Source organism: Ursus americanus, chromosome 25, assembly GCF_024610735.1.
Source record: "Ursus americanus isolate L20-20 chromosome 25, mUrsAme1.1.p, whole genome shotgun sequence".
NCBI lineage: Eukaryota > Metazoa > Chordata > Mammalia > Carnivora > Ursidae > Ursus > Ursus americanus.
The window spans coordinates 42,749,536-42,777,224 of NC_142151.1; the positions used below are offsets into that span (position 1 = coordinate 42,749,536).

Here is a 27,689-nt window from a genome sequence, read left to right on the forward strand (position 1 = left end):
AAAAATCAATTTCTTGGGGCGCCTAGCTGGCACAGCGGTTTAGCGTCTGCCTTCGGCTTAGGGCATGATCCCGGCGTTATGGGATCGAGCCCCACATCAGGCTCCTCCGCTAAGAGCCTGCTTCTTCCTCTCCCACTCCCCTTGCTTGTGTTCCCTCTCTCGCTGGCTGTCTCTATCTCTGTCAAATAAATAAATAAAATCTTTAAAAAAAAATCAATTTCTTAGTCTGTCTCTATTTGCTCAAAGTTCGGTTTTTCAATAAGAATTTTCATCAACTATTTGGCTACAGAGGTTTGCTTTCACCAATATGCTTTGCAGAATTCCTGCCACAATTCTTTGTTACCCCAGAATATGTCTTTCTTTCCATTGTGCCCTGTCTCTTCTAAATGTAGTCTGAAGAGAGCTCTCCGCTGTGCAAGAGTTAAGGATGCCTCAACAGTTCCTTTAGAGCACATTACACGGAAGACAGACAGTCAGGTGTAATTACTGTCTAGTCACTTCTGTGCTGCTGCATGTAGGCTTCTGAGTAGATCCTGCCTGCTGGTCATTGTCTCTCAGCCTTCCACATCTACCTAATCATTTGATTTATGGGCTCCTGGGTAGCTCAGTCGGTTAGGCCTCTGCCTTCGGCTCAGGTCATGATCCCAGGTTCTTGGGATCGAGATCGGGCTCCCAGCTCAGCAGGGAGCCTGCTTCTCCCTCTGCTCCTCCCTCCTGCTCATTCTCTCTCTTTCAAATAAACAAAATCTTAAAAAAAAAAATCATTTGATTTTATTCAGTTATAGTACTCTGGCCCAAAGTGGAGAAGGGGTACATGGGTGAAGATATTCCTGTATAACCATAGTAAGAACTCTTCAGTTTTATTATTTAAAATATTTAAGATTCAAGGGTAGAAGTTAAAAATGCTTGCGCTCTGGAATGCAGTAATTAAACTCCTGGGTGTACACCCAAGAGGAACTTCCTCATTGAGCACATGGTGACCTGGACAAGAATGTCTTTGGTAACACTGTTGACAATACCACACAATGGTTGGAAACAAAGGTTCATCAACAGGAAGGAAGATAAGTTACAGTGTAGTCACACAGGGACCTATTCCTGTGAAGCCATGAAACTGCATGAATTAAGGAGGTATGTCAAAAGGAATCTGTCAACCATAATGCGGGGTGGAAAAATGGAAGTTTTAAGATATGATCAATATTTTGCATTTATACAAAGTATCAGAACATGCAAGACAATCTTTATATTATAATGGATACACTGTTTAAATGGCAATAATATAAAATAACATAAGAAGTGGAAGAGTTTGAGAAACACCCAATTCAGGATAGTGGTTGCCTTTGAGGAGGGTCGAGAGGAATTGAATGGATAAGAATACACAGGGGTAAAATGGAAGTTATCTGTAAAGTTCTTTTACTATCCGTATGTTTTTTTAAGACTTGAAATATTTCATAAAATGAGTCAACTGTAATAAAAAGGATTCAAAATATACGTCTTAGTTCATTTAGGTTCCTATAACAAAAATACCATAGACCGGGTGGCTTAGGGACAACAGACATGTATTTCTCAGTTCTGGAGGCTGGCAAGTCCAAGATCAAGGTGCTAGCAGATGCAGTGTGTGGGGGGAGCCTCCTTCCTTTCATACAGGCCTTCTCTTTGCTGTGACCTCATGTGGCGGAAGGGGCAAGGGAGCCCTCTGAGGTCTGTTTTATGAAAGCCTCTATCTTTTATCATTTAACATATGAATTTGGGCGGGACACAAGTATTCAGTTTGGTCTATAGCAATGTATAAAGAATATGACCCCAGCTTTGTAAAATTATAGGTGAAGGAAAGAACATGGAAGGATTTAACAGAAGTTCTGTGAGTATTAGGCTCATAGATGATCTTTATTTTTTTTATTTTCCTGTATTTTCGTAGTGTTCTGCGATGAAATACATATTATTTTTATAACCAGAAAAATAAATGTTATTTTTAATTTTTTTTTTATTTTTATTTTTTTTAAAGATTTTATTTATTTATTCTACAGAGATAGAGACAGCCAGTGAGAGAGGGAACACAAGCAGGGGGAGTGGGAGAGGAAGAAGCAGGCTCATAGCGGAGGAGCCTGATGTGGGGCTCAATCCCAGAACGCCGGGATCACGCCCTCAGCCGAAGGCAGATGCTTAACCGCTGTGCCACCCAGGTGCCCCTAAATGTTATTTTTTAAAAAGAGGTCACAGGATATCCAAATAAGACAGTAAAGTAGTATTGGCAGCCACTCAGGGCTTTTTCTCCAGTCTGGACTGGAGACTATTTTACAGTTACTTTAACTGGCTATAATTTTCAAACACTTTAATTTGATGAGTGCTTTACTGTTCTTTTTGCTTTAAAATTTTTTTTTTGTTTTGAAGGAATTAGGTTTAGAGGAAAAAAACTGCTATGATTTTTAAAGCCAAAGGATGCTATTTAGTATTACATAAAATCATGTTAAGACAAATAATGATTTTGCAAGACCGACAGCATGGTTGATAAGCTAACCACTTCCTAATTAGAAGAAGTTCTCATGGGGTTGAAGATGGTCTGGATCAAATTGCGGAGGAATAAACTTAATTTTAACTTTTCTGTTTGCCTTGTACCTACAACGTCATACATTTCACATGTTCATAGAACAAACTTTCTTCTCAGCTCAGATATTACTTTTAATAGGAAACCCTACCTCCGCCCCATCCCACACCCATCTGCCCCTAATTCTGGATTATGTGAATCCCCGGTACCTGATAAGGTACTGGGTACCTTAATGCTGTTGTGTCCCTGCATGGTAGTTGGCTGGTAATCCATCTGTCTCTACTGCAGTTTAAGCTCCACAGGATCGGATGCAGCTATTTTGTTCATTATAGAATCATTCCTTGGTATCTGGCACGGTGTCTGGCACATAGAAAGCACTGGTAAATAATTCTTGAATGAACAAATGGATGAAAAGGTCACCGCTGAAGGGGACCTTCCGGAAACTCCCAACTGATGGAAAATTTTAAACTGGGTTTTCTGCGTATAGGTACAAGAGAAGTAATTAGGTTGAGTAATAAGAATTCCAGAATTCTCTCTAGAACCTTTCAGTGGAGAAATGAAAAGCCAGAGTTTTAAATGCCAATGCCTTACTAGAAATAATGAATGAGGAAATAGGGAATGAAGAAAGTATACCCAGGATTGACATAATTAATGATAAAAAATTGTTAAATTGGTTGCTCCTTCCTCTTAATCTGATTTGAAGTGTTATTTTTAAATCTTGCTTTAAATGGTCTGATTTTTTAATATTAGATAAGTTGTTTTACCAGTATTCATTTTATAAATACTTCTTGAAATACAACATGCATTTAGGAAAATGTAGAAATCATGAGCGTACTCTGAACACACCTGTGTAACCAGCAGCCCAGAAGCTTTCCTCCTGCCTCTCTTAATCACTACATTTCTCCAAGGGAACTGCTATCCTGAGTATTCATGTTTTCACACAGTTTTTATAGAATGCCTCAACATATCACACTCCTATCAATATCAGGAGTCAGTCAGACTGTTGGGCCCAACTATTCAGATTGCTGCCATCTTCCCCCTGGTGGTCTGAATGGAAGGCATGGTGTCTTCAGCCCAAGTGGATGCTCTGTTTTATTGACGATAGGTGTCATATTCCCAAATCATCACTTAACCTTTATCGTGGAGATCTTCGACTACGGTGTGTGGAAAGGTGATTAGCAGAAATTTAGTTCTGTAGTTGATTTGAGCCCTGGTTCCCTTGAATCTTGAAGATCTCATACTGCTAGGTGCATTATTTAAGAGGTTTTAGAGTCGATTTGCTTTCTACTTTCTGAACTTCTGAATTAATTTCTAAATACCATTCTTTCATTTTTGCCACAAACATTTATTTGATGTCCTATTGTGTTCCTCTTTGTGGACAAAGCACAATGCAAGGCAAGGATGCCGTGATTAATAAGTGTGATCTTTGCCCTTGAGGCGTTTATAATTAGGGAAAATGAAACACACACACATAAAGCTGTGATTTAAAATAGTGTTTTAGGAATTGACATAAAGTACTGAGGGGCAGGAGAAGTTATTTTGAGGAGGGGGAATATGAACAGCCGTCCCAAGCAAGGTTAGGCAGGAGAGCGTTCTGGGCAGAGGGGATGGCACAAGCAAAGGTTAGGAGTGGAAAAGTACAGTAGGAGTGAGGGATGGTTTCGTGAAGCCTAAGCTACTAGCAGAGAATAGCTATTAATAGGCTGAAAAGGGCCCTGAGTGCTCGTTTAAACATTTGAAATTTTAATCAAAAAGCAGTGGAGAGTCTGAAGATTTTTGAGCAGAAGGAAGCCATGGCCATCAAAGCTAAATTTCGTATCAATTTCCACTTGTGTCTACAGTTTAGAATTACTGTCCTGTCCCTGAGGTTTGCATGGGTTGTGCCAGCTGTGAGGATTAGTCAAATTCATTTGTCATCGGTGAGGTAGTTGACAACAGTCAGGGTACCGTAACAGTTACGAACAGTTTTCTGTTTTAATGTTTCCTACAAAATATTTGCTAATCCCACCTTTTCTGACTAGAGAGAGAGAGGGAGAACTTTGGACATCTTAGGGAAGAGTATAAGAGTAAGTTTTGTTGATACATTACAGATGAGATGAGAAATCTATTTCTCACCTTGCTACCACTGTGCTTGTCCCATCGTAACATTCTTTTCCTGAATGAGAAACGTCACGCTATAGGAAAACACGCTGGACGAAGAGCCACGACTGTGAGTTTAAGTCCTGACTCTGCTACTTGCTGTCTTTGTGACCCTGAGCAAGTCACGGAAGCTCTGCGGGCCCGTCAGCGGGTGGTTGTGGAAGTCCAGTTGGAGAGCACTTGTGAAAGCATTGCTAACAGTACGGGGACGCGCGTGGCTGTGCTTTGTATTTGGAGGTGATGTTTCCGTGCAGGCGTGGCTGGCAGTGTTCACGGAGGCTGTCGACCTCAAAGTGGACAGTCGCTGTCCACGTCATGTCCACAGTGCTTCGCAGCAGTGTGTTATCGCAGCAGAAGAGTGCTGGGGTAGAAGGCAGAAGCACCGAATGCCAGCCCGCACCCTGCCGCTTGGCACTCAGATGTAACTGCCTGCTTTTGTAGGCTTCCCTGCACTTGTCTTAAGGCACGGTAAAAACGAAAGCACCCAACAACACAACAGAAACAAAACACATACAAATTCAATTCCAAAAGACTTCGTGAGTGATGCAGGCGTTTACCCGATGATTCTTAAAGAGATTAGCAGGATGTTTTGGGCGTTAGTCCGCTAGACCTGCTAAAAGGTATTCTTTAGCCACTCCATATCATCCTTGTCCTGTCTCCTTTCTTCCTTTCTTTCTCCTTTTCTTTCTGTCCCCAAGCGCCCCAGCCCCACTGCAAGCCATCTCAGGCATCAGCGGCATTGCCAGAGTTTTCCTTCCTGGCCTCTTCACCATCACCGCCATTATCAGTGTGATCGGGTAGCGTTTCCCCCTTTCCCTTCTTACTCATTGTTCTGTTCGGCACGGGGAAGATGGCTAGTCTCAACGGGAGGGAAATTCTCCCTCCTTAGAAGGTGGATGGGGGACCATTTAATATTTTGTCCCGGCGTCACTGGCTGTTCGATACAAAGCAAGGCAGTTAACCTCTCTGACCCCGAACACCTCTTCCGTGAAGCTGGGTCTGGCAGTAGTTGCCCCCCAGGTGAGGGTGAGACGAGGTAAAGGACGCGGAAGCGCTCCGGAAACACTCGAGCGCTGGGCGAGTAGGAGGTGCCTTCGTTTAAAGCCTCAGCAGCTGTTGGCAGAGTCTGTCACTGTCAGCTCGGTCTCCCAAGACTCCTGGCAAGTCCGAAATCTCATTCAGGAAAGACCTACCCTGGTTTTAAGCATGGCTGACCACGTTGGATTGTTCGCTGCTGTGATTTCCTGACGGTTCACAGCCAGGCTGTGGGGTATTACCGTATTTTCATGTGTATGACGCTTCAGGAGCTCCTGACATTCTCTCTCATCTGCTCCTTGCGGTAACCCTGTGTGAGGAAGATGATTTTATTATCCCCGTGGCCATCCCGCCGTGTGTGTCTCCCTGCTTGTAGTCACCGTGTCCGAGTGCACTGCACAGTGACTGCTTGAGTGACGCGTCTTCCCTTCCCCTGCACCCTCATACAAGAGCGAGTGATGCCTCTGAGTTTGGTCAGCACGCTGTCTTCTAGTAACCACGTAGTGGGTCTGCCCTGCCATCCACCAGTGATTGATTGAGCGAGTGAAGAGCAAAAACCCTACAAGCTCGAGGAGACCTTCGTGGTGCCTATACTCAGACCTCTTAGCCGCGCTCCACGCTGTTTGTATGCCATACAGTGTGACCCAGTTTGGGTGTCACCTTTTTTGACCAGTGAAGTGACCTGTGTGTTGCCTGCATAGCAAAACTCCACGCAAGCTGTCAGTTCTCATGTTTTCATTAAAAGTCTTCATCTTGTTTGTAGAGTTCTTTGGAGTAGGCAATGCTTGACCTGAGTCATTGTCAGAGGCATCATGGTACCAGGGAAAGCATGTGGGCTTTGGATGGAGGCTGCTTCGCATGTGACCTTGGGAATTCTTATTTTTTCTTTGATTCTCTCTTTCCTCACTTGTAAAATGAAGCTGTCAATACCTGCCTTATGAGGTTGTTGTGAGGATTAAAGGTAATGTTTATAAAGTGCCTGGCAATATATATTATCCTAACCTTTATAGCTACCGCACCAGCTTTGCAGACAGGCGCGTGACCACTTGCATATACTGTTGTATGTCCATATCAAGTGAACTTTGTTAGTGAGCAATCCCACATCCAGTGTTCTAGGAGCTGTCCATTGAATTCTGGAGTTGAAAGAGACCCAGCCGTTATCTTGTGTACTAGTTTTGGGGCCATCCTGGCACTCCACAGGGATGTCTTCAGGGGTGATCTGAGAGGAGTGAGGTGGACCGTGGGCCCTACTTCAATTAGAGCAGAGTTACTTTTACCCGTATTATTGACATTTCATCCAGCATTTTACTTGAGAAAGACTTCCACTGATTGAAAACAAAAAACGTTAACATTTTAAACCAACTTTCTACCATTCAGTGTGGGAATCTCCGTTACAAGATTGACAGATAGTGACTTAGAATGTGTTGGGATTATCAGTCTTCTGAGTTCCAAGCTTTCCAGGCTGCATAGTAGACACTCAAGAAGCGCGTATTAAGGGCACCTGGGTGGCTCAGTCGTTAAGCGTCTGCCTTCGGCCCAGGGCATGATCCCGGGGTCCTGGGATCGAGCCTCACATCAGGCTCCCTGTTGCGCTGGGAGTCTGCTTCTTCCTCTCCCATCCCCCTGCTTGTGTTCCCTCTCACGCTGGCTGTGTCTCCCTCTCTCTGTCAAGCAAATAAATAAAACCTTAAAAAAAAGAAAAGACATGCGTATTGAATGGATGATCTCGGTCATGTGGTAGGGATCAATGGAACAGTACTAGACTTCTTTTTACCCTCCATGTTCATTTCTTTATTCAACCTATTGTTCTTTCTGATGTAAGCCTATATGTTTAGAACCTCAGTAATTCTGTCAGAGAGGCTAACTTTGCTTAGCCTGTCAGAATCCAGGGCAGCTAATTAATTTATGTTTATGGAATCATAGAGCTAAAAGGGATCTTTGAAGGGGTACAGAAAGGGAAAGAGTGCTGATAAGAAGTAGTGTAGTGAAATGGTTAAGAACACAGACCCTAGAGCCAAACAGCTCGGGTTCGAATCCCAGTCTGATCTCGGGCAAGTTACTTAACCTCTCTGCTTCAGTTTTCTCATCAATGTGGAATAATGACAAAATGTACCTCACAGAGTTGTTAGAAGGATCAAAAAGATTATATAAAAGTTTTTAGTACTATGCCTGGTACATGTAGTTACTATATGCTATTATTATCAGTAGTGTGATTATCAGTATTTATTTATTGAGACCTACTTCACATGCATTATCTGATTTAACCCTTAAATGAGGAAATGGAAGCTCCTAAGATTATGTAATTTTCCCAAGGTCAGTTAGCTGGCAAACTGCAGAGCTGGCTCTATAAACGATTTCACTCACTTCCCTTCTTTTTAAGTAAGACCAAGCCTTGGGTAGGTAAATTGAATTATTAAGGGCCATACAGCTGGTCAGTGACAATATCTGAACTATCATCTCAGTTTCTCAGTCTTGGTCTAGGAATGTTTCTCTTTTAGGGGTGGTGGCAGAGGTCTTGATCTGATGTCATAATTTAAAAAAACAAAGCAAAACAAACTCTAGAGCAAAGGTAATGTCAGCTGTCCAAAACTAATATGATTGGAAATTGTCAAGCTGTATGGAAGCGTATGGGTTAGAGTCTTACCAATAATGGAGAGTAGACACCTCATAACTCTTATTATAGTCAAATGCCGTATTTTTGAAGATGGCAAAGATAAGGACAGCTGTGAAATATTGTGCCTTAACTTCTGAATTCTCTATGATATGAAAAAAGCATATGCAGACAAAAGTAATAACAACGCTGTGATGCTGATGTTATCATAGTCCATACCTTCCTCTTCAGTTGTGAAAGATGTTCTAAGTCCAGCAAGCGTTTCCACCATCTCTTTCTCTGTTGAGGGTCAGTCATCTTCATTCTGCAGCTGAAGCTGGCAGGCACGCCTTTGGCTGTGTGCAGTCTATAAAGTAGTAGAGAGTATCTTGCCTACACTGGTCTACATTTGTCTTTGGTACACATGAGATATTGATACTCCGTGGCTACCTTTTATATCCACATTTGGATTTTTTTTGTATCAACTGAAAAATGAACATTTATACTTAGTATTTCGTGTCGCTGACTGCGCACCAAAAGTTTAATTCCACAGTGATTTCATCTTTGTTCAGCAAGATTTATGCAATGATTTTCAGACACTGTTTTGGATTTTTATATATTTTATAAAGATTGAATGAAATGGAAAAAATTAAACTGATAGCACAGGTGGTATTAACTAATATTTACTGTGTACTTTCTACTTGTTAGACACCGTATTAACCCCTGCACTTTGTCATTTTAGTAGGTCTGATAGTCACTATAGAGTAGAGGCAAAGCTTAAAACCATTGGATTTTTGTCAGAAGCAGTGAATCTCTAACCCAAATCATATATTCAGTGGACTTAAGCTGATTGACTCTGTCCAGTTGGAAAGGAAAAGACATGAACTATGAGATGTGTTGGTATCTTTTCCTCAATTATAGAATAATAACATAATAAAAAATAATGATTTTTTTGTGTGTACAAGTACTTTTCTCCCTCTACCCCCAGCCATATTCCTTGATATAGAAGGATTTTTGCTGTTCCCACCATGCCCAATAAACACTGATGGAGAATGTGTACAGTGAGTTTCTTATCTGGGCTCTGGGGTTGTACTGGAAGCTTAAGATACCTGGAGCAAAGGGGCGTCTGGGTGGCTCAGTCGTTAAACGTCTGCCTTCGGCCCAGGGCGTAATCCCAGGGTCCTGGGAACGAGCCCCACATCGGGCTCCCTGCTCCGCTGGAGCCTGCTTCTTCCTCTCCCACTCCCCCTGCTTGTGTTCCCTCTGTCGCTGGCTGTCTCTCTCTCTGTCAAATAAATAAATAAAATCTTAAAAAAAAAAAAAAGATACCTGGAGCAGACTGCAACTTCCAGAATGTTTTGGTTTTCCTTAGACGTAGGAACATCTATTCAGTGACATTTCTTTTCTAGATGCTCAACGTGTCAATAGTTTCATTCCCTGGAAAACACAAACAATCTAGTGGAAAATAAGACTACATCTGCTCTCTCTTTAGACCACTGGGGAGGGGAGGAAGTACCGAATAGGTGGAGAGGAGAGTCTCAATATGACTGAAAGGAAGGCATCGGAAATTGGGGTTAAAATCTAAGGTGCATGTTGGAACTGAGGTGAAAGAAGTAGAGAACCGCAGATCACAAATTGCAGTTATGATGCAGTGAGCAGGAAAAAGTTGTTTGCACTGTAACTCGAATCAGGAGACTAGTGAAGAGAATGACAATAGATGTGGGGGCAACAACCAGAGTCTACAAGGGGTTTAGGGTGTGGGATGTAAAGGGGAAAACTCCTGTGCCTTGTGGAAGAAATAAAGGAACACAGAAAGCCAGTTACATTTGAAAAAAAAAGAAAATTGGTGATAAGGGTTAAGTGATAAAACAGAGGGCAGTTTTGACTTGTCGGGTCTGCAGGGCCAGGGAGATGGCAGTCTAAGGGCCTCTTGACTGGGCCATATCTTGAGATAGAAGAGGTGGCTTTATGGTTGTATGGATATATAGACAAAGTGGAATTCTATCTTCATTTTGGCCTGACGGGACCTGCTCAGAGAAGCTTTTGGATCCATTTACAATCATTATAATCACTGGTTTTGACTTCATTTAAATGCTTTTTTATATCAAAACACTCATGTACTCAAGAGTGTTAAGTGCTTCACAGGCCCCTCCGGGTAGACTGACTTATTTATCATGGTCAGTCCTATGTTTAGATCCATATTAGGCCAAAGCATTCCATAAACAGACCCTTCGAAAGGTATCTGGGGAAGACGTAGGTGTAAATCATTGAAGAGTGACTGTCTCAAAGGGATTAGGAAGAGACCGGTTATTGAGAATCAGAGGCAAAAATAGATCAGCTCTGGGAAAGTTTGTTGGGCGTGAGGCTTAGGAGGAGCAAACCTCGCGGTGGCCTCATGAGGTGGAAAGCCAGAAGAATGCGCAGGGCAGCTCTCAGTTAGCATGGGTGCTGACAGTCGCCAGGGTGAGGACGGGCCATAAAATCTCGTAGGAGGGAGAGCCAGATTTTGATGTTATCAAGAGAGGGTTAGGACTGCAATTTTTTATGTTTCAAATGAGTAAAACTAAGGTTTGACAAAATTGTTTTTATTTCAATTTCTAGAACTGTTATATGATTTCCCAAAATGAAATCTGTAAGTGACAAAGAAAATTGGCAGCCTAGCATCTAGTTGTCACTTGGGGAAGGAGGGGCCTAGCGAGTGGGGACAGTGTAAACTCCATCCATCTGGCTGCATTTTTCTCTTTGGTGATAAGAGCCGCCCACCTTCCTCCCAGTGCAGAGCGGCTCCCCTGGCTGATTCCAAACGAGCTGTCGATCAGCATGCAGAGAGCTGGCTGCCGGTTCTCAGGGGCCGGCTATGGTGCTGCACCAGACTTCTCTTCTTTTAGTGCTTGTGGTTAAGTCTTTCCCCTGAACTTCAGAGCGGCCCATCTGCTGCCTATTTCGGGGGTCCATTTGGATGTTCCAGAGCAACTCAGACTCAGCATATTTAAAAGTGAGAAGTCATCATCTTCACCCCCAACTGTGCAGCACATCTTATTCTCCCATCAGTGAATTTTACTACCTTCCAGCCATTTGCCCATGAAAAAAATCCGGACCTCCTTCTCGGTTTTCCGTCTACTTACTTCGCACTTCAGTTAGTCGACAGGACTGTTCAGTGTGTTCTCCCTCTTGCTGCTGCCTGGTTCAGGCTGTCCTCACCTCTCACCAGAATTGCTACAGCGGTGTTCTACCTGGTCTTCTTCACCCGATCTCTCTCCTCCCGCACCCCGTCTCCCCACTGCCTATCTCATTCTGCACACTGCAGCTGGAATAATCTTTCTGAAATGCAACTTTGATCAAGCCATTCCCTATTTAAAAACCTTCAGTATCTCCTTATTGACTTCAGGATAAAATCAAAACTCCTGCCCATGATAAGGTCTTGGCCTTCCTGATGTGGCACCTGCTTATCTGTTATCTTCGGAAGTCTGCTTACGCTGAACTGTTGGCAGTAGCCAGGTGGCTTGATCTCCCTTTTCTGTGGTCTCTTGTATATGCTGCTTCTTCTTCCTGCAGAGTTCGGTCCATTTTCCTGCCATCCGCCACTCCACCAGCCGTCCTTCAGGCTTTAGCTGAGATGTCCCTTTCTCCAGAAAGCCTTCCTTGATCTCTCCAAACTAGATTAGGTGTCCTGCTTGTGCATGTCTATAAAAGCCTATTTTACTTCATTGGATTTATCATACTGTCCTTGCCTGTTTACTGGTCTGCCACCCCCAGAGGACTTTAAAGGTCCCTGAAGGCAGGGAGCTACACTGATCCTCAATATAGTTCCTGGCATATAGTAAGGAGCACACTAAATGTATTGTTTGTCTTTTTTTTTCCTTTTTAAAAAAATTGTGGTAAAATATACATAATATAAAATTTACCATCTTAAATGTACAGTTCAGTGGTGTTAAGCACATTCACATTGTTGGACATCCATCACCAGTGTCCACGTGCATAACTTTTTCATCATCCCAGACTGAAACTCTGTACCCATTTAAATAATTTTCCATCGCTCCCTCCCCTTAGCCCCAAGTAATCACTATTCTACTTTTTGTCCTTATATATTTGACTATAGGTACCTCATATAAGTGGAATCATACAGTATTTGTCTCTTTTTTAAAAAGAATTTATTTATTTATTTATTTATTTATTTATTTATTTGAGAGAGAGAGAGAGAAAGCACGAGCTGGGGAGAGGGAGAGGGAGAAGCAGACTCCCCACTGAGCAGGGAGCCCAACATGGGACTCGACCCCAGGACCCTGAGATCATGACCTGAGCCAAAGGCAGACGCTTAACCGACTGAGCCACCCAGGCGCCCCCAAAATTTCCTTACTTTTTAAGGCTGAGTAATATTCCATTGTGTGGGTAGAGCACATCTCGTTTATCCATTCGTCGTCTATCCGTGGACATTTGGGTTGCTTCCACCTTTTGGCTCTTGTGAATAATGCTACTGTGACGATGGGGGTACGAATATTTGTTTGAGTCCCTGCCTTCAATTCCTCTGGATATAATTCTAAAAGTGGAATTGCTGAATCTTGTAGAAATTTTATGTCTAATTGTTTGAGGGACTACCACACAGCAGCACAAGGGTTCCACGTTTTCCACATTCTTGCCAACACTTGTTATTTTCTGTTTTGTTTTGTTTTATATTAACCGCTCTGGTGACTGTGAAGTTGATTTCATTGTGGTTTTGATTTGCATTTCCCTAATGATTAGTGATGTTGAGCCCCTTTTTGTGTGGTTATTGGCCATTCGTATGTCTACTTTGCAGAAATGTCTATTCAAGTCCTCTGCTCATTTTTTTTTTTTTAAAGATTTTATTTATTCGGCAGAGATAGAGACAGCCAGCGAGAGAGGGAACACAAGCAGGGGGAGTGGGAGAGGAAGAAGCAGGCTCATAGCAGAGGAGCCTGATGTGGGGCTGGATCCCGTAACGCCGGGATCACGCCCTGAGCCGAAGGCAGACGCTGAACCGCTGTGCCACCCAGGCGCCCCATCTCTGCTCATTTTTTTTAAAGGATTTATTTATTTATTTTAGAGAGAGAGGGTGCGCGGGGGCAGGGCAGAGGGAGAGGCAGTGAGAATTTTTTTTTTAAGATTTTATTTATTTATTTGAGAGAGACAGAGAGAGCATGAGTGGAGAGAGAGGGGCAGAGGGAGAGGGAGAAGCAGACTCCCCGCTGAGCAGGGAGCCTGATGCGGGACTCCATCCCAGGACCCTGGAATCATGACCTGAGCTGAAGGCAGACGCTTAACCAACTGAGCTATGCACGTGCCCCCCTCCCTGGTCCATTTTTAATTAGGTTGTTTGTTCTTTGTTGTTGAGTTGTAGGATTTTTAAAAATGTAGTCTGAGCATTAATCTTTTATGAGATATATGATTTGCAAATACTTTCTCCCATTCTGGGTTGCCTTTTCACTTTCTTGTTAGTGTCCTTTGAGGCACAAAGGTTTTTATTTGATGAAGTCCAGTTATATCTGTTTTGTTGTTGTTGCTGTGCTTCTGGTGTCACATGCAAGAAATCCTTGCCAAATCCAATGTCATGAAGATTTCCGTCTACATTTTCTTCTAAAGAGATTTATAGGTTTAGCTCTTGCATTTAGATATTTAATCCATTTTGCGTTGATTTTTGTGTATAGTGTAAAATAAGTGTCCAACTTCACTCTTCTGCATGTAGATATCTAGTTTTCCCAGGACCGTTTGTTGAAAAACCTGACCATTTCCTCATTGAAGGGTCTTGTCACCCTTGTTGACAATCATTTGACCATATATCTGAGGATTTGTTTCTGGGCTCTCTATTCCATTGGTCTATATGTCTATCTTTATGCCAGTACTGGTACGGGATTGTGGACTGCAACAGCCAGGAAAGAATTCTTGAGATGTTGTATGGTGCAACTTAGTTTATTTAAGTAGCTGGGGGACAGGACCCGTGGGTAGACAGAGCTGCACTTTTGCTGTATAAAGCTGGTCGTTAACATGCTGAGTGCTCAAGGGGGTGGAGTCGTGCAGGGCATATTAGATCATAAATGTCTTCTTTGAATTTCTACTCGTAAAACTACTTTCACAAGATTTCTCTGGTGCTTATCGTTCTGTTCGATATCGACTATGGGTGAGATGTACAGGCAGCCATGAGACTCTTTTAAGAATGTGGCAACCAGCACATACTGGATCCTTATTGGAACTACACAGGCTGTAAGTCGGCCTTCTGGGCTACAGGTGAACATTTTTCTGCTTTTATCCTTCATCGGTACCACACTGCTTTGGTGACTGGATCTTTGTAGTAATCGTTGCTGTCGTAAAGTGTAAGTCCCCCAACTTTGTTCTTTTTTTTCAAGGCAGACACAAGTTTTTAATACTACTTGCTATTTGACCCTCCTCTTAACATTTTTCTTGAGTGCCCTTGCCTATAATGTTTCTGTTAACAGTTCCTCCTGGATGACTTCTCTTCCTTCATCCGTTACAACCACTCCAAAGCCAGTTTTCCTTCCCTCTTGTACCCCTCTCCCCTTAATTTAGATTCATTTCTAGTTGTGGGTACAGGCCACAGCTGATATTTTAAGGCCTTAATCCTCCTGGATGACCAAGAGAAGGGAACCCTAATAATCTCTTTCCCCCAACTTTAAGTCCAGTTCAGTCTCTTTCAGAACCATTAGGGCTAAAAGTCACTTCTCTTGTTCCTTCATCATCTGGGCTGGGTGTTTCATCTGGCCCTGCAAGAGGAAGAAAACTGAGACTGGGGCCGCATGACGGGCGAGGTGCATTGCCTAAAAGGCCGTGTGGTATGGTGAGAAGAGCGTTATGTTGGAGGCCGAGAGACTTGTGCCGTAGTTTTACGTCCGCCACTAAGTAGCAGTTAGATAACCGAGCCTTTCTCGCTTCCTGGAAAGTTCTCTTATCTGTAAAGTAAGGAAAGTTGGACTGGATGGTCTCTAAGTTCCCTCTAAATCTAAAAAGTTTATTTTTACTTTTTGCAAGACAGGTTTCTCAGAAGAAGAATTTAAGCTGGTTTAAATGGATGAATAGAACTTGAATGAAAAGCAAAGAAAGACTTCAGGAGATTTAAAACAAGAAAATGAAAGTATATTTAGAAGTCAGTGAAAATAACAGTGACCAGCCTTTTTATTGAGCGATACTGGGTCAATTAGATATCCATGTTGAGGGGCGGGGAAGAACCTAGACCTCTATCTTATATACAAAACTCAGCTCCGAATTATTTGAAATCTAAATAAGAAAGGTAAAACAATAAGGCTTCTAAAAGAAAAAACATAGGCTAGTAGCTGCCTGACCTTGGGATAAGCAAAGAGTTCTCAGAACAAAACATGAAAGAGAAAATGGATAAGTTGGATTTTAGCAAATTTAAGAACTACTTTTTTTTTATGTTATGTTTAAGAACTACTTTTTATCAAAAGACACCATTAAGAAGGTAAAAAGGAGAAAAACATTTGAGATATATCTGACAGATGACTTGTATGGAAAATATCCAAAGAATTCCAACAAATCAATAAGAAAATGCAGGTGACCAATAGAAAAAAGTGGCCCAAGACAAACTGGTATTTCACAAAGGAGGATATCTAAATGGTCAATAAACGTGTGAAAAGGTGCTCAGTACCCTCAGAAAAAAGCAAATTAAAACTCCAGTAAGCCCCCAGACAAGAAAAACTGCTCAACCTCTTCAGTCAGTAGAGAAATGCACACCAAAACCCACAATGAGACACCACTCACACCCACTAGGATGGCTGTAATACTATAAAAAAAAATTAAAAATTAAAAAAAAATTTAAAAGGAAAATAAGCATTGGCTCGGATATGGAGAAATTGGATCCTTACATTGTTGGTCAGAATGCAAAATGGGTCAGCCACTGTGGAAAAAGTTTGGCATTTCCTCAAAAAATTAAACATGCTGTTACATATGACCCTGCAATCCCACTCCTAGGCATATACTCATAAGAACTGAAAACAAGAGGGACACCTGGGTGGCTCAGTCGGCTAAGCGTCTGCCTTTGGCTTAGGTCATGATCCCGGGGTCCTGGGATCTAGTCCCACATCTAGCCCCACATCCAGTCCCACATCCAGTCCCACATTCCCTGCTCAGCGGGGAGTCTGCTTCTCCCTCTCTCCCTACCCCCTGCTCATGCTTGCTCTCTCTCTCTCTCTCAAATAAATAGATAAATCTTTAAAAAAAGAAAAACAAAATATTATGCCAAGTGAAAGAAGGCTGACCCAAAAGATTACTTACTGTAAGCTTTCATCTGTATGAATATCCAGAATAGATCACGAGAGCCAGAACAGGAGCTCAGGGCAGGAGTGGGGGGTGGACAGGAAGAGGAATGAAGAGAAACTAATTAGTGGGTAAAGGGTTTTACTCTGGAGTGATGGAAATGTTTTGGAACTAAATAGACTTGGTAATTGCTCTACATTGTGAGTGTACTAATTGCCACTGAGTTCACTCTAAAATGGTTAATTTTAGGTTATATAAATTTCACCTCAATAAATCATTTTTTAAAAAACTATGTACAGTACCTATGTGCATACCCACCAGAAAGGGTGAAATAAAGAAGACTGTCCTTTCTAAGTCTGGTGACAATACAGAACAGCTGGAACCCTCTTACATTTCTGGAGGTATCATCAAAGCAAGACAAACACATGCCCTCTTTCAACCCCAGCATTTCACTCTTGTTTCTATCTGAAGAGAAATGAACACATATTGCCACCAGCAGACATGTGCAAAAACGTCCTTAGCAGCTTTTGTCCATGATAGCCTAAAACAATAAAAAACCTCAATGTCTATCAAGGTCAAATGGATAAACTGTGCTGGATTTGTACATGGACTACTAGCCAGCAATAAAAAGAATGAACTACTGGTACAAACACAACAAAGATAAATTTCATAGAAAGAATGTTGAGTGAAAGAAGCCAGACCCTGAAGAGTATGTTATATTCCGCTTATATGAAGTGCAGGAACCAGCCAAAGTAATCTAAGGAGATAGATGGAAGACTAGCCTTTGCTAGGTTAGTGGTGATGTGACGGTGGGGGTTATTGACAAGGGGGCTCAAGAGAGCTGTCTGGCTGCTAGAATAAATCTTCCGTAACTTAATCCGGGTGGTGGTTACACAGGTGTATACATATGTACATAATAGCCCATCTGTGCGCTTGAGATCTATACACTTTATTATGTTCTACCTTAAAAAAAAAAAAAAGCCTAGAAAATCAAAAAACAGTCCCCAGAGTAGGGGAAGAACAGGAGAGAATGTTTGAGAAGCGTAAGGTTGTAGAAGACCTTGAATGGCAGTGGGGTGGCAGAAGTTTGGATTGCGTCTTACAACTGTGGTAGGTTTGAGGGAGAGAAATGACACAGCGGAAGCAGAGATGTGCCTGGTGGTCTGAGCACTGGTCTACAAGCGGAGGCTGTTCTAGTAGGACCTGGATGCAGGTGATATGATACTGTTGAAAGTGGAAACTTGGAAGAAAGAAGGATTAGTAAGGCTGGTCACTGGTTGGGCAAGGACAGCGAAGGATGACAGGGCAAAGATGACTGAGAGTCATTGCTAGATGGCTGGAAAAATGATGGCTCTAAAAACAGAAGTAAGAAAGCCAGGAGGAGGAATCAGTTTGGGAAGTAAAGAGATGAGTGGTTTTGCACGCTTTAATTTTGAAGTGGTGACAGGCAGTTGTGAGACTCAGGAGAACAATTAGGGCTGGTGATCAAAATCTGAAAATCACCCACCCATGTGCAGATTATGTTGAGTAGATGAGATCCCTAAAAGAAAGAGTGTTGCAGAAAGATTGCAGAAGCCCAGCTCTTAGAGAAGAAGAGACTGTGGTTGTGGATAGAACCAGGATAACATAGACTAGAATGAGGACTTAAGCCTCATGGAGAGAGAATGGGGCAGGAGATATAAAGGGAGAAGATACAGAAGTAGGAAAGGAAAAGGAAAAGATCGAGAATGTGAGGGGGAGCTGGGATCGTTGAGGGACCATGGTCTTGGAGAAGGCAGGAGGAAACAGGATCTGCAAGCAAAGGCAGAGGACTTAGCCTTGGACAGCTTGACCTGTGAAGAACGCAGGGCTGTACAGTCAGGTCTCGGGCATTGTCAGCATCTTCAGTCACTTCCTCTTGCAGTATATTCATTCTTTTCAATTTGAATATTTGACTTGCAGTGTTACACTAGTTTCGGGTGCACAGCATAGTGACTGGACAAGTCTGTAGGTTGTGCTGTGCTCACCACGAGTGTAGCTACCATCTGTCACCAGACAGCACTGTGACCATAACATGGACTATATTCCCTGTGCTCTGCCTTTCATCCCTGTGACGTATTCATTCCATAACTAGAAGCCTGTATCTCCCCCTCCCCTGCATCCACTTTGCCTGTGGCAATCCCCTCCCCCGCCTTAGCAACCATCAGTTTGTTCTCTGTATTTATGGTCTGTTTCTGCTGTTTTAGAGTCTACGTATAAGTGAGATCATATGGTATTTGTCTTTTTCTATCTAACTTATCTCACTTAGCATTAAGCCCTCTAAGTCCATCTACGTTGTTGCAAATGGCAAGATATAACATTCTTTTTTATGGCTGAGTAATATTCCATTTTATATGGATGTACCACAACTTCTTTATCCATTCATCTTTCAGTGGACGCTTGGATGGCTTCCATGGGGAAGCAACTCTTGCAGTATTCTTTGTCCTCTAAGTAGGAACTGAGGTGACCCAGGGTGGAGAATGAGTGTGACTGTGAGAGCCAAGAGGTCCCCAGGTATTTGAACCAATAATGGGTTTCAGGCATAATCCTATCATTTGTGAAAGGGATACAGAAGTAGTTTAAGGCACCATGCTTGCCCTCTGGGAATTTATAGGGTGCAATTCAACAATGGCTAAGAGCCAAAACCAGTGCAAATAGGATGTTTTGAATCCTGATTTGTCATTTTCTAGCTGTCTAACTTTGGGCAGGCTGTATTATGCCTCTGTGTCTCTGTTTTCTCATCTCTTAAAAGGGAAGAATAATGACACCTACCTCATATGTTGTCCTGGAGATTAAATGAGTTAACAGGGGGCGCCTGCGTGGCGCAGTCGTTAAGCGTCTCTCTTCGGCTCAGGGCGTGATCCCAGCATTCTGGGATCGAGCCCCACATCAGGCTCCTCCGCTAGGAGCCTGCTTCTTCCTCTCCCACTCCCCCTGCTTGTGTTCCCTCTCTCGCTGTCTGTCAAATAAATAAATAAAATCTTTAAAAAATAAATAAATAAATAAATGAGTTAACAGAAGCAAGGTGCTTGGAACAGTGCCTGAGACGTAGTAAGTGGTGGATAAATATTAACTAAGATCATGATAAAGCTACAGGAGTTCACAAGGGGGAAAATTAGTAAAGGCTGCAGCTGGTGGGAAGGTTGTGCAGAGGAGCGGGCATTTACTGGAGACCATTCAGGGATAGAGAGGAGGAAAGGAATGAGAGAAGAATTCTAGCTTGAGGAAAACATTGTAAATAAAGTCTTAGATCAGCAAAACCATTGGCATTTGCCTGTGGTGTACTTGGTGATCCAGACTGTTCCGCTGGGAGTAGTGGGGGTTAGAGTAGGACAGGAGGGGGGGTGACTGGCACTGGTCACAATAAAAGAACTATACGTTGGAGAGTCAGAGCGCCTGGGTTGTGATTTTTATCCTGGCCCTGTGACCTTGGGCAAGTTGTCCAATCTCTTAGGACCCCAAGTTTCCTAATCTATAAAATGAGATGGACTGTATCTGTAAAATCCCTTGCATCTCAAGAATTCTGTGCTTCATACGTGATGACTTCTTGGACCCCACGGTCTGTGGAACAGTGGGTTTTTTTCAGCGCAGCATGGAGCCCTCTGGTCTTTGTGGCTGTGGCCTCATTAGTCCCATGCTGTAAGGGAGTGAGCCGACCAGCCCACATGGAGACTCCACACACTGCCTGTGCAACACTTAGCAATCACCACCGCTAGAGAAATCTGGGATCTCTGCGGGTGTGTTTATGAAAGGCGCCCTTGGGTATTTCATTCTCAAATTATTTAGAGTTAACTCTACGACTGTTCTCTTGAGGAGCCTTGAGTTTTATGGATACTTGCCTTGAAGTGGACCCTGAGGGCTAAGTAGGAGGGAAAGAACAGTCTTTAGCCTTTTAAAAAAATTTTCCCAGATTGTCTCTGTGGAGCTCACAAAACTAACAGCAAAAGCAGCACCATGAGCACCAGACGAAACGCTGGTAAAGCCCTAAAGCTTTCATGGTAAGACTCACCTACGGGGTCCTTTCGTGACAGGCACCAAACACTGTTGTTTTTGACGTTAGGGAGTCCCCTGTTCCAAGATGTGTTTTGTTTTGTTTAAATATTTGATTTATTTATTGAGAGAGAGAGAGAGTGTGTGTGTGTGTGTGTGTGAGAGAGAGAGAGCTTGGGGAGGGGCAGAGGAGGAGAGGGAGAGAGAGAATCTCAAGCAGACCCTGTGCTGAGCGTGGAGCCCAACGGGGGGCTCGATCTCAGGACCCCGAGCTCATGACCTGAGCTGAAACCAAGAGTTGGACTCTTAACCGACTGAGCCACCTAGGTCCCTCTTAAAGGCGTGTTTCAAATAACTCAGGACTCTGTATAAACATGGAAATGGACTTTTCAAATTCCATGCTTAGAAATCATGGGCTCTAGTATGGCCCTACTTCATTTTTCCTTTTAGAAGGGAAGTTTGGTTTGTCGTTGTGTTCTCACGTCTGTCCTTCCTGGTTTGAGCCCCTCTGGGCTGCACGCAGGCCTCTGCCGTCCTTCACCCTGCGGCAGGCGCTGCAGTGCTGTGGCTTCAGAAGAAGTTCTCTGAGATTCCTCTGCCACTGGCTTCCCCCGCCCCTCCCCCTGCCCCCCGTTGTCCCTGGCAGCATCTCAATCATCAAAGAGGTACTTCTGGGCTCTTATGCCAGATGGACTTCACGCATCTTGGTAAATTGAAAAATAACTTAAAACGGAAGAGCCAAAGTAGATGGAAGCTATTTTATCTATATTTTGTGTCCCCAAAGTTTTGAAGGGTTTAGTGTTTGCAGAAACTGGAATTTGAAAAGAGTGACGGTTTGCCCCGGTGTTGTATTTGGAAGGAAGCGTATTTCTTTAGGGAATAGAGTTCTGGGAAAGGAAGGTGACTCGAGCATATAAGGATTCCAAAGCTAACGCGTGCCCCTGGGTGATGTGAAGGATGCCTTATTACAGTAGAAGTTCCAGGAGGGTGTGGAACGTACTCTGTAGTCACGTGTGGTCGCGAACAGTGAGCTGCGTCTAAGTAAGAGAGAAAAACTAGCAATTCCGGAGCCTCCCGTCTTTCCGTCTCCCCGGCTAACCATTCCCCTGAGGGGTGGCGGTGAGCCTCACGCAGCCCGTTCACGCCACAGCTTCTCCGAGGAGAAAAATAACCGTGTCACGGAGGAAACTATGTGTTGCAGAGGTTGTGAATAAAGGTCGAGAGTGAGATGGTTTGGTCTGGCCTCTTTTCAGAGCAGCGATTGATTACTGCTGTCTGTGTTGCCGTTTCTTCCAGAGCTGACCTGTCCCGGACGCAGCATAACTAACGAAGCTGCTGCAGGATGAGAAGATGGCAGCGCGGCTGCTTGCACCACCAGGCCCCGATAGTTTCAAGCCTTTCACCCCTGAGTCACTGGCGAACATCGAGAGGCGCATTGCCGAGAGCAAGCTCAAGAAACCGCCGAAGGCCGAAGGCAGTCATCGGGAAGACGATGAGGACAGCAAGCCCAAGCCCAACAGTGACCTGGAGGCAGGGAAGAGTCTGCCTTTCATCTACGGGGACATCCCACAAGGCCTGGTCGCGGTTCCCCTGGAGGACTTTGACCCATACTATTTGACGCAGAAAGTGAGTTGGAGGAGGCCGCGCAGCTTCAGACCCCCTTTCCTAACAGCCTTAGGGGAGACGGGGGAGAAAGAACTGTCCCTTTCCCAAGTTTGGATAAGTAGTTAAAATTGCGTTTCAGTTCTGGTTAATGCGGTTTATTTTTCCGTCTAATTGCTGCTCAGGGTCATTTGTGGGTCTTGACACTTCTCCACCCTGTTAATAAGACTTCCGGTTTTGGCTCCAGGCCAGATCAGAAAAAGGAAAATGGAATAAAAAACAAAACAAAAGAGAACGTAAATGCAACGTGACTATTTAATAGAGTCCGAGAAAGATGGCGCAGTGAAAGGAGCTATAGGCGGGTAGAGTCTGTCTCCTACACACGTTCAGAATTCTCTCTTTAAGTGTAAACATGATGTAACTATTACAATAGCAGCAAAGCCTATTGTTAATATAAAGGAGATGATGGGTTTGTGCTCTGTGCGATCTTTCTCTGTCCCTTCGTGACCTCAGGTCATAGCTGTTGGAGACAGGAATAGAGGAAGGTAAACCAAACCGGGCCAGTGAGGAGACCAGGTGTTTGGCCTTGTGACTCAGTCGTCTGGGTTGAGCCCCCACTCATTCCTACATTAGAGTCCACTCTGTTATTCCTGCCGGTAAGAAACACAAGTGAAATAAATACTAGTCTTCACTTGGCCAAGAGTTTCAGACTCCCCTAACAAATCTTTGACCAAACCATGGGTTTCTTTCTTATGATTATCTTTTGAAATGAGGCAACAGGTGGAGAAGCAAAGCCCCCTGGTTAATCCACCAGCCAACTAATGAGCCATTGCATACATGACATCAGGAATGACATCAGACCCCATTTTAGGGATCCCTCATTTGGTAAGTGTCATTTAAAGAATTAGATTGATAGGTGTTTCCAGATGAGGGGAGAAAAGGCTTTGTGTAATTACATATTCACAAATATGAATCTTACCTAAACTGTTTTTATTAACAAAACTGCCTCATAAACTTCCCCTAACTTGTCCTTCAGTCTTTTAATTTGGAAGAAATTTTAATTTTTTGGATTAATAATGGGACAGAAGTAAGATGAGACCAGTAGATCTCAGTCATTTTTGGCTCAGGATGGCAAAAACAGGTAAGACGTTGTCTACACAAAGCTGTCTTCACTCACTTCTGCGGCAGCTAGGACAGCTCCATGGCAGAAGCAAAGTAGCACCGGTAGCCTGTACCTTCGCCTGAGAAGTATAGAAAGTCTCAGAAGCAAAGCATGATACGATAGAAATTACAGTAGACTAGAAGTGAGAACTCCTGACTCTACCGTCATTCTCCATGCTTATTATCTGTATTTCTCTTTTCTCAAAAGTATATTGTTCAAGCTACCACAAATAGATTATAGGAAAAGAAAGTTTTCAATGAAGAAAAAACTTCTCAAAACTAGTTCATGTCCATTAGCAAGACACGTCACCTCTCTGGGCCTAAATTTTCTCATCTAGAACTGAGAAGTTAGAATTTCTAAGGACTTTTTCACACATCAAGTTCTGGAACTGAGTAGTTTTCATAAACTTTCATTGATTTCCTCATTTACTCTTCCCTTTTTAAAAGTCTAACTTTGTAATCTCAGCCTTTGCCGAGTGGGGTAGATGGGAAGGGAGGAGGCAAGCTGTAACGTTCTGGGTTAGAGAATAAGGGAACGTGGAATCTTTGGCTATTTTTAGAAAAAAAATTCATTCATTGTAAAATTTGGAAATATTTTTAGAAATGTTTTCTTGCTCTTTCCTACCCTGACATCCATGATCTTAGAAGAGGTACAGAGCAATGACAAATCACAGGGTTTGGGTTGTGCCTATTTAAGTGAGTTGGCCAATGGTAAAACTTTTTCAGAAAGTACTCTTATAGCAATAAGAAGATAAGTAAAGCCCCTTGGATCCTGCCCTTTCAGGAGGCTAAAACCTCCTTGCTTTTATTTGAACTGTTTATTTTTCCAACTCAAATGCAAATTAAATCTCCCTTTCTTACACTTGACTTACTATACAAAGAATACATAGAGCTTTGGTTGTTAGAGCCAGTTTCCCGTTGCATGCCTTTTCCCCTGGTTGCTGCCCCATAGATAGCCTCTTTTCTCCTCTAACACCTCAGATTTCAGTGGCCCTGGATTGGGAGCGAGGCCTCAGATGGGGTGGGTCTCTGGCCCTGATAGGTGTCATTCCGTGGGCAGGATAGATGTTGACGGAGCTCCATTAGGGGACTGGCTCTTCATGACAGTTGGACTTCAGCCTTCAGCCTCACCACAAGGTTAAATAGTTTGAGGAAAGGATAACTTTAACTTATTTTTTTTTTTTGCTAATCTTTTTTTTTTTTTTTGTGAAACATACCACCATGCAGAAAAGTTCATAAAACATAAATGCATAGATTAATTATTATTATAAAGCAAACAAACTAACACTCATGACAAGAAAGAATATTAGTAGCACTTCAGAAGTATTAATTGTACTGTTAATCAAGGGTTGTTTTTTTTTTTTAAGATTTTATTTTTAAGTAATCTCCACACCCAACGTGGGGCTCAAACTTAGAACCCCAAAAGCAAGAGTCACATGCTCCACCGACTGAGCCAGCCAGGCGCCCCAAAGCAAGGGATTTTTTAGTCGATTACTAATATGTTTGCTCAAGTTTATTTGCAAATCTTTACGGGCATTACTAATATTTCTTACTAACTAGGCCTTTCACTAGGCCAAATTAGCAAGGTCTCCTCTACAAGGAAGCACACTGGGAATTAACCCACAAATCAAAATATTGAGAGTAGAAATGACTTTAAGAGGACATTCCCTTGCGTTTGTTTTTCATGGACTGCCTTAAATAATTCTTGCAAAATAGAGTTTCTTTGATAAATGATACAAGTGGATTTCTTTATCTTTTCCTTATAGGTCTCATTTTCTACCTAATTAACCATTTTTATGGTTCTCAATGAAACTGGTTTCTCATTTCCTTCCCTCTATTTTAGAGGTGAAAGAAAACTACTCCCCTGTTAGTAGAGTTCTGGTTTCATCCCGTTGTGGATTTCACACTCTCCAGGGACACAGGGACATAAACCTGTGTGTCATATTTTCAGATACCCTTGTACCAGCTGGTGCTGGTTTGAGCTTCTTGAGGCCCTCAGCAGTGTTGTCCATATTGCATTGCACTCCCAGCTGTTCCCGAAAACACTCTCTTCGGATTTCCTCAGACCTCCCAGTGCTACAACATTTTCTTTGCCTCTTGGTACTTTGTTCTAATGTCTCCTTTCTTTGGCTTTCTTGTATTTCAGCTGTTGCTTGCAAATAATTGCATTTAGGGGACGTGTGTGTTTATTTATTTATTTGTTTATATTAAATAAAAATAAGTTATGTACCTACATGGTTAAAAAGTCAATCAAAGATATTCAGTAAAAAGTCTCCCCTTTACACCTCTCCCTCTTCTGCTCACTTCCTGTCTCCTTGAACAGGTAACCACTGTTAGGAGGGTCTTCCAGAGTTTCTTTATATATGTATCGGCAAAAACAAATAGGTATTCTAAGGAACTTGAACTCTCCCGAATGCCTTTGTTCTTGGTTTTCTTTCTGCTATTTTCTTAAGCCTGTTCAAGTCTTAATTTTGTTGTTTTCCCTTCTTTCATGCTTCGAAATCTTATATTTTATCAGTGTAAATTCTCAATTGATTTCTCCCCCTTCCAAGCTTTTTTAATAAATCAAATCAAGGACTTTGTATTACTTGAAGAAGGGTTTTTCTATCTCCCCAGTTCTTAATAATAACTTGTTGAATTTCAAATGGCCACATATATTCCTGATAACTATCTGAAGTGGGGCAGCAAGAAAGTCTGTGGATTAGGTTGAGAAGGGCCTTCAGAGTTGCCTCCTACTTCTTTTCCCACTTCTTAAATTGGTGATTGATCCACGTGTCCTTTTTGTTCAGGGGGTATACGCTCTTACAAGAAAGCCTTATGAACAAAAATCTAAATTATAGGATGGACTGATGTGTCTTTAAATAGGGCTCATGCCTAATGCATTAAGAAATTATATGTGGTTTCCCAAAGTTCAATTTGCCTTCAACTCCTCATTTCTCTTTTCCTGCAAATTGTAGTCTACCTGGAATCATAGAAAATTAGAATAGTGTATCCTTTGACATCAGCTAATTCAGCCTCCTCTTTTTATAAATTTAATGAGGGGAAGTACTTGTCAAAAGCCAATAGTAGGGGCGCCTGAGTGGCTCAGTTGGTTAAGCATCTGCCTTAGGCTCAGGTCATGATCCCAGGACCCTGGGATCGAGCCCTGCGTCGAGCTCCCTGCTCAGCAGGGAGTCTGCTTCTCCCTCTCCCTCTGCCCCTTCCCCAGTTGTGCGCGCTCTCTCGCTATCTCTCTCTGACAAATAAATAAATAAAATCTTTTGAAAAAAAGTATAGCCCTTCTCAAAAAAAAAAAAAAAAAGCCAACACCAGTGTTCGTGGTGGAGCCAGGACTAGAACCCATGCCTCCAAACTCTTAGTTGGTTACAACACATTTCTGGTTCTCCACTTTTCTCATGTTTTATTAACCGATCCTCAGCTTCATTGGCTCAGTTCTTCTGAAGCTAGGCAAGCAAATTTACAGACTGGAAGAAGAACCTGCTTTTTCATTCATTTTCCTGATAATCCCTACGGCTTAATAGCCTTTTTTAGGATGGGTCCTAAGAAGTGCAGTTCTTCTGGAGGAAAGGCTGGTGTCTGTATTAGTTGCAGGATTTTACCTTGCGAAGTGCAGGAGCTGAGTAGTGTACCCGCCGCAGACAAGCTGTTCCGGAGGCTCGGGCTCAGTATCCGCACTCCTGCAACAGTTCAGCTGGACATGTAATCTGAACACAGGTTATTTAACCTCCCGACGTATTTTTACTTTACTTTTTTTTTCTTTTTAGAGAGGGAGAGGCAGGGGGCAAAGGGCGAGGGACAAGCAGACTCTGCTGATTGCAGAGCCCACCGCGGGGCTGGATCTCATGACCCTGAGATCAGGACCTGAGCCCAAATCAAGAGTCAGACGCTTAACCAACTGAACCACCCAAGCGCCCCTGTATTTTTACTTTTAACAGGAACATGATCTCCCACCTGTCCCAGTCCCCCAGCCTACTGACAGAATGGGATAGTGAAAAGAGCACCTAACTGGCGATATAAACACTTCCATTTTAGTTCTTCCTGTGCCCCTTGTTTGCCCTTGGCCAAATCACTCAAAATTCTCTGGGCTTCAATTTCCTCACCTATAATATATGCAAGATGAGAGCTGGACATTATCTGTATCCTTCTAATTGTATTTCACACATATGTCTATCACAGTATATTTTAGCTGTGGCAGACTGCTTCCTGTTTCCCGAGTGTCCCCTGCCTCCTGGTCTCCATTCCCTCCTCTTAGAACGTACTGGTCCTTTAACTTCACCTTTTGACACTTGACCCATTCGTCCAGGCCCTAGGGCCTCTTCTTGAAGCCTGGCTTGATTCTCTACACCAGAACTGATTCCTCCTCCTTCTGAA

At 42.9% G+C, this 27,689-nt stretch overlaps 1 protein-coding gene across 12 annotated transcripts in view; it reads left to right on the forward strand.

Moving 5' to 3' along the window:
- Positions 1 to 27,689, forward strand: part of SCN8A (sodium voltage-gated channel alpha subunit 8) — a 176,529-nt gene that overhangs the window by 34,989 nt on the left and 113,851 nt on the right. For 10 of the 12 annotated variants that reach the window (XM_087855848.1, XM_087855856.1, XM_087855849.1 and 7 more), the window contains exon 2: positions 21,852 to 22,181. In XM_087855848.1, the coding sequence (XP_087711974.1) occupies positions 21,906 to 22,181 (276 nt within the window). In that variant the 5' untranslated portion in view covers positions 21,852 to 21,905. Of the gene's footprint in view, positions 1 to 21,851; positions 22,182 to 27,689 lie in introns of those variants that run through there. The other 2 variants (XM_045801021.2, XM_087855855.1) reach the window with 2 other exon arrangements.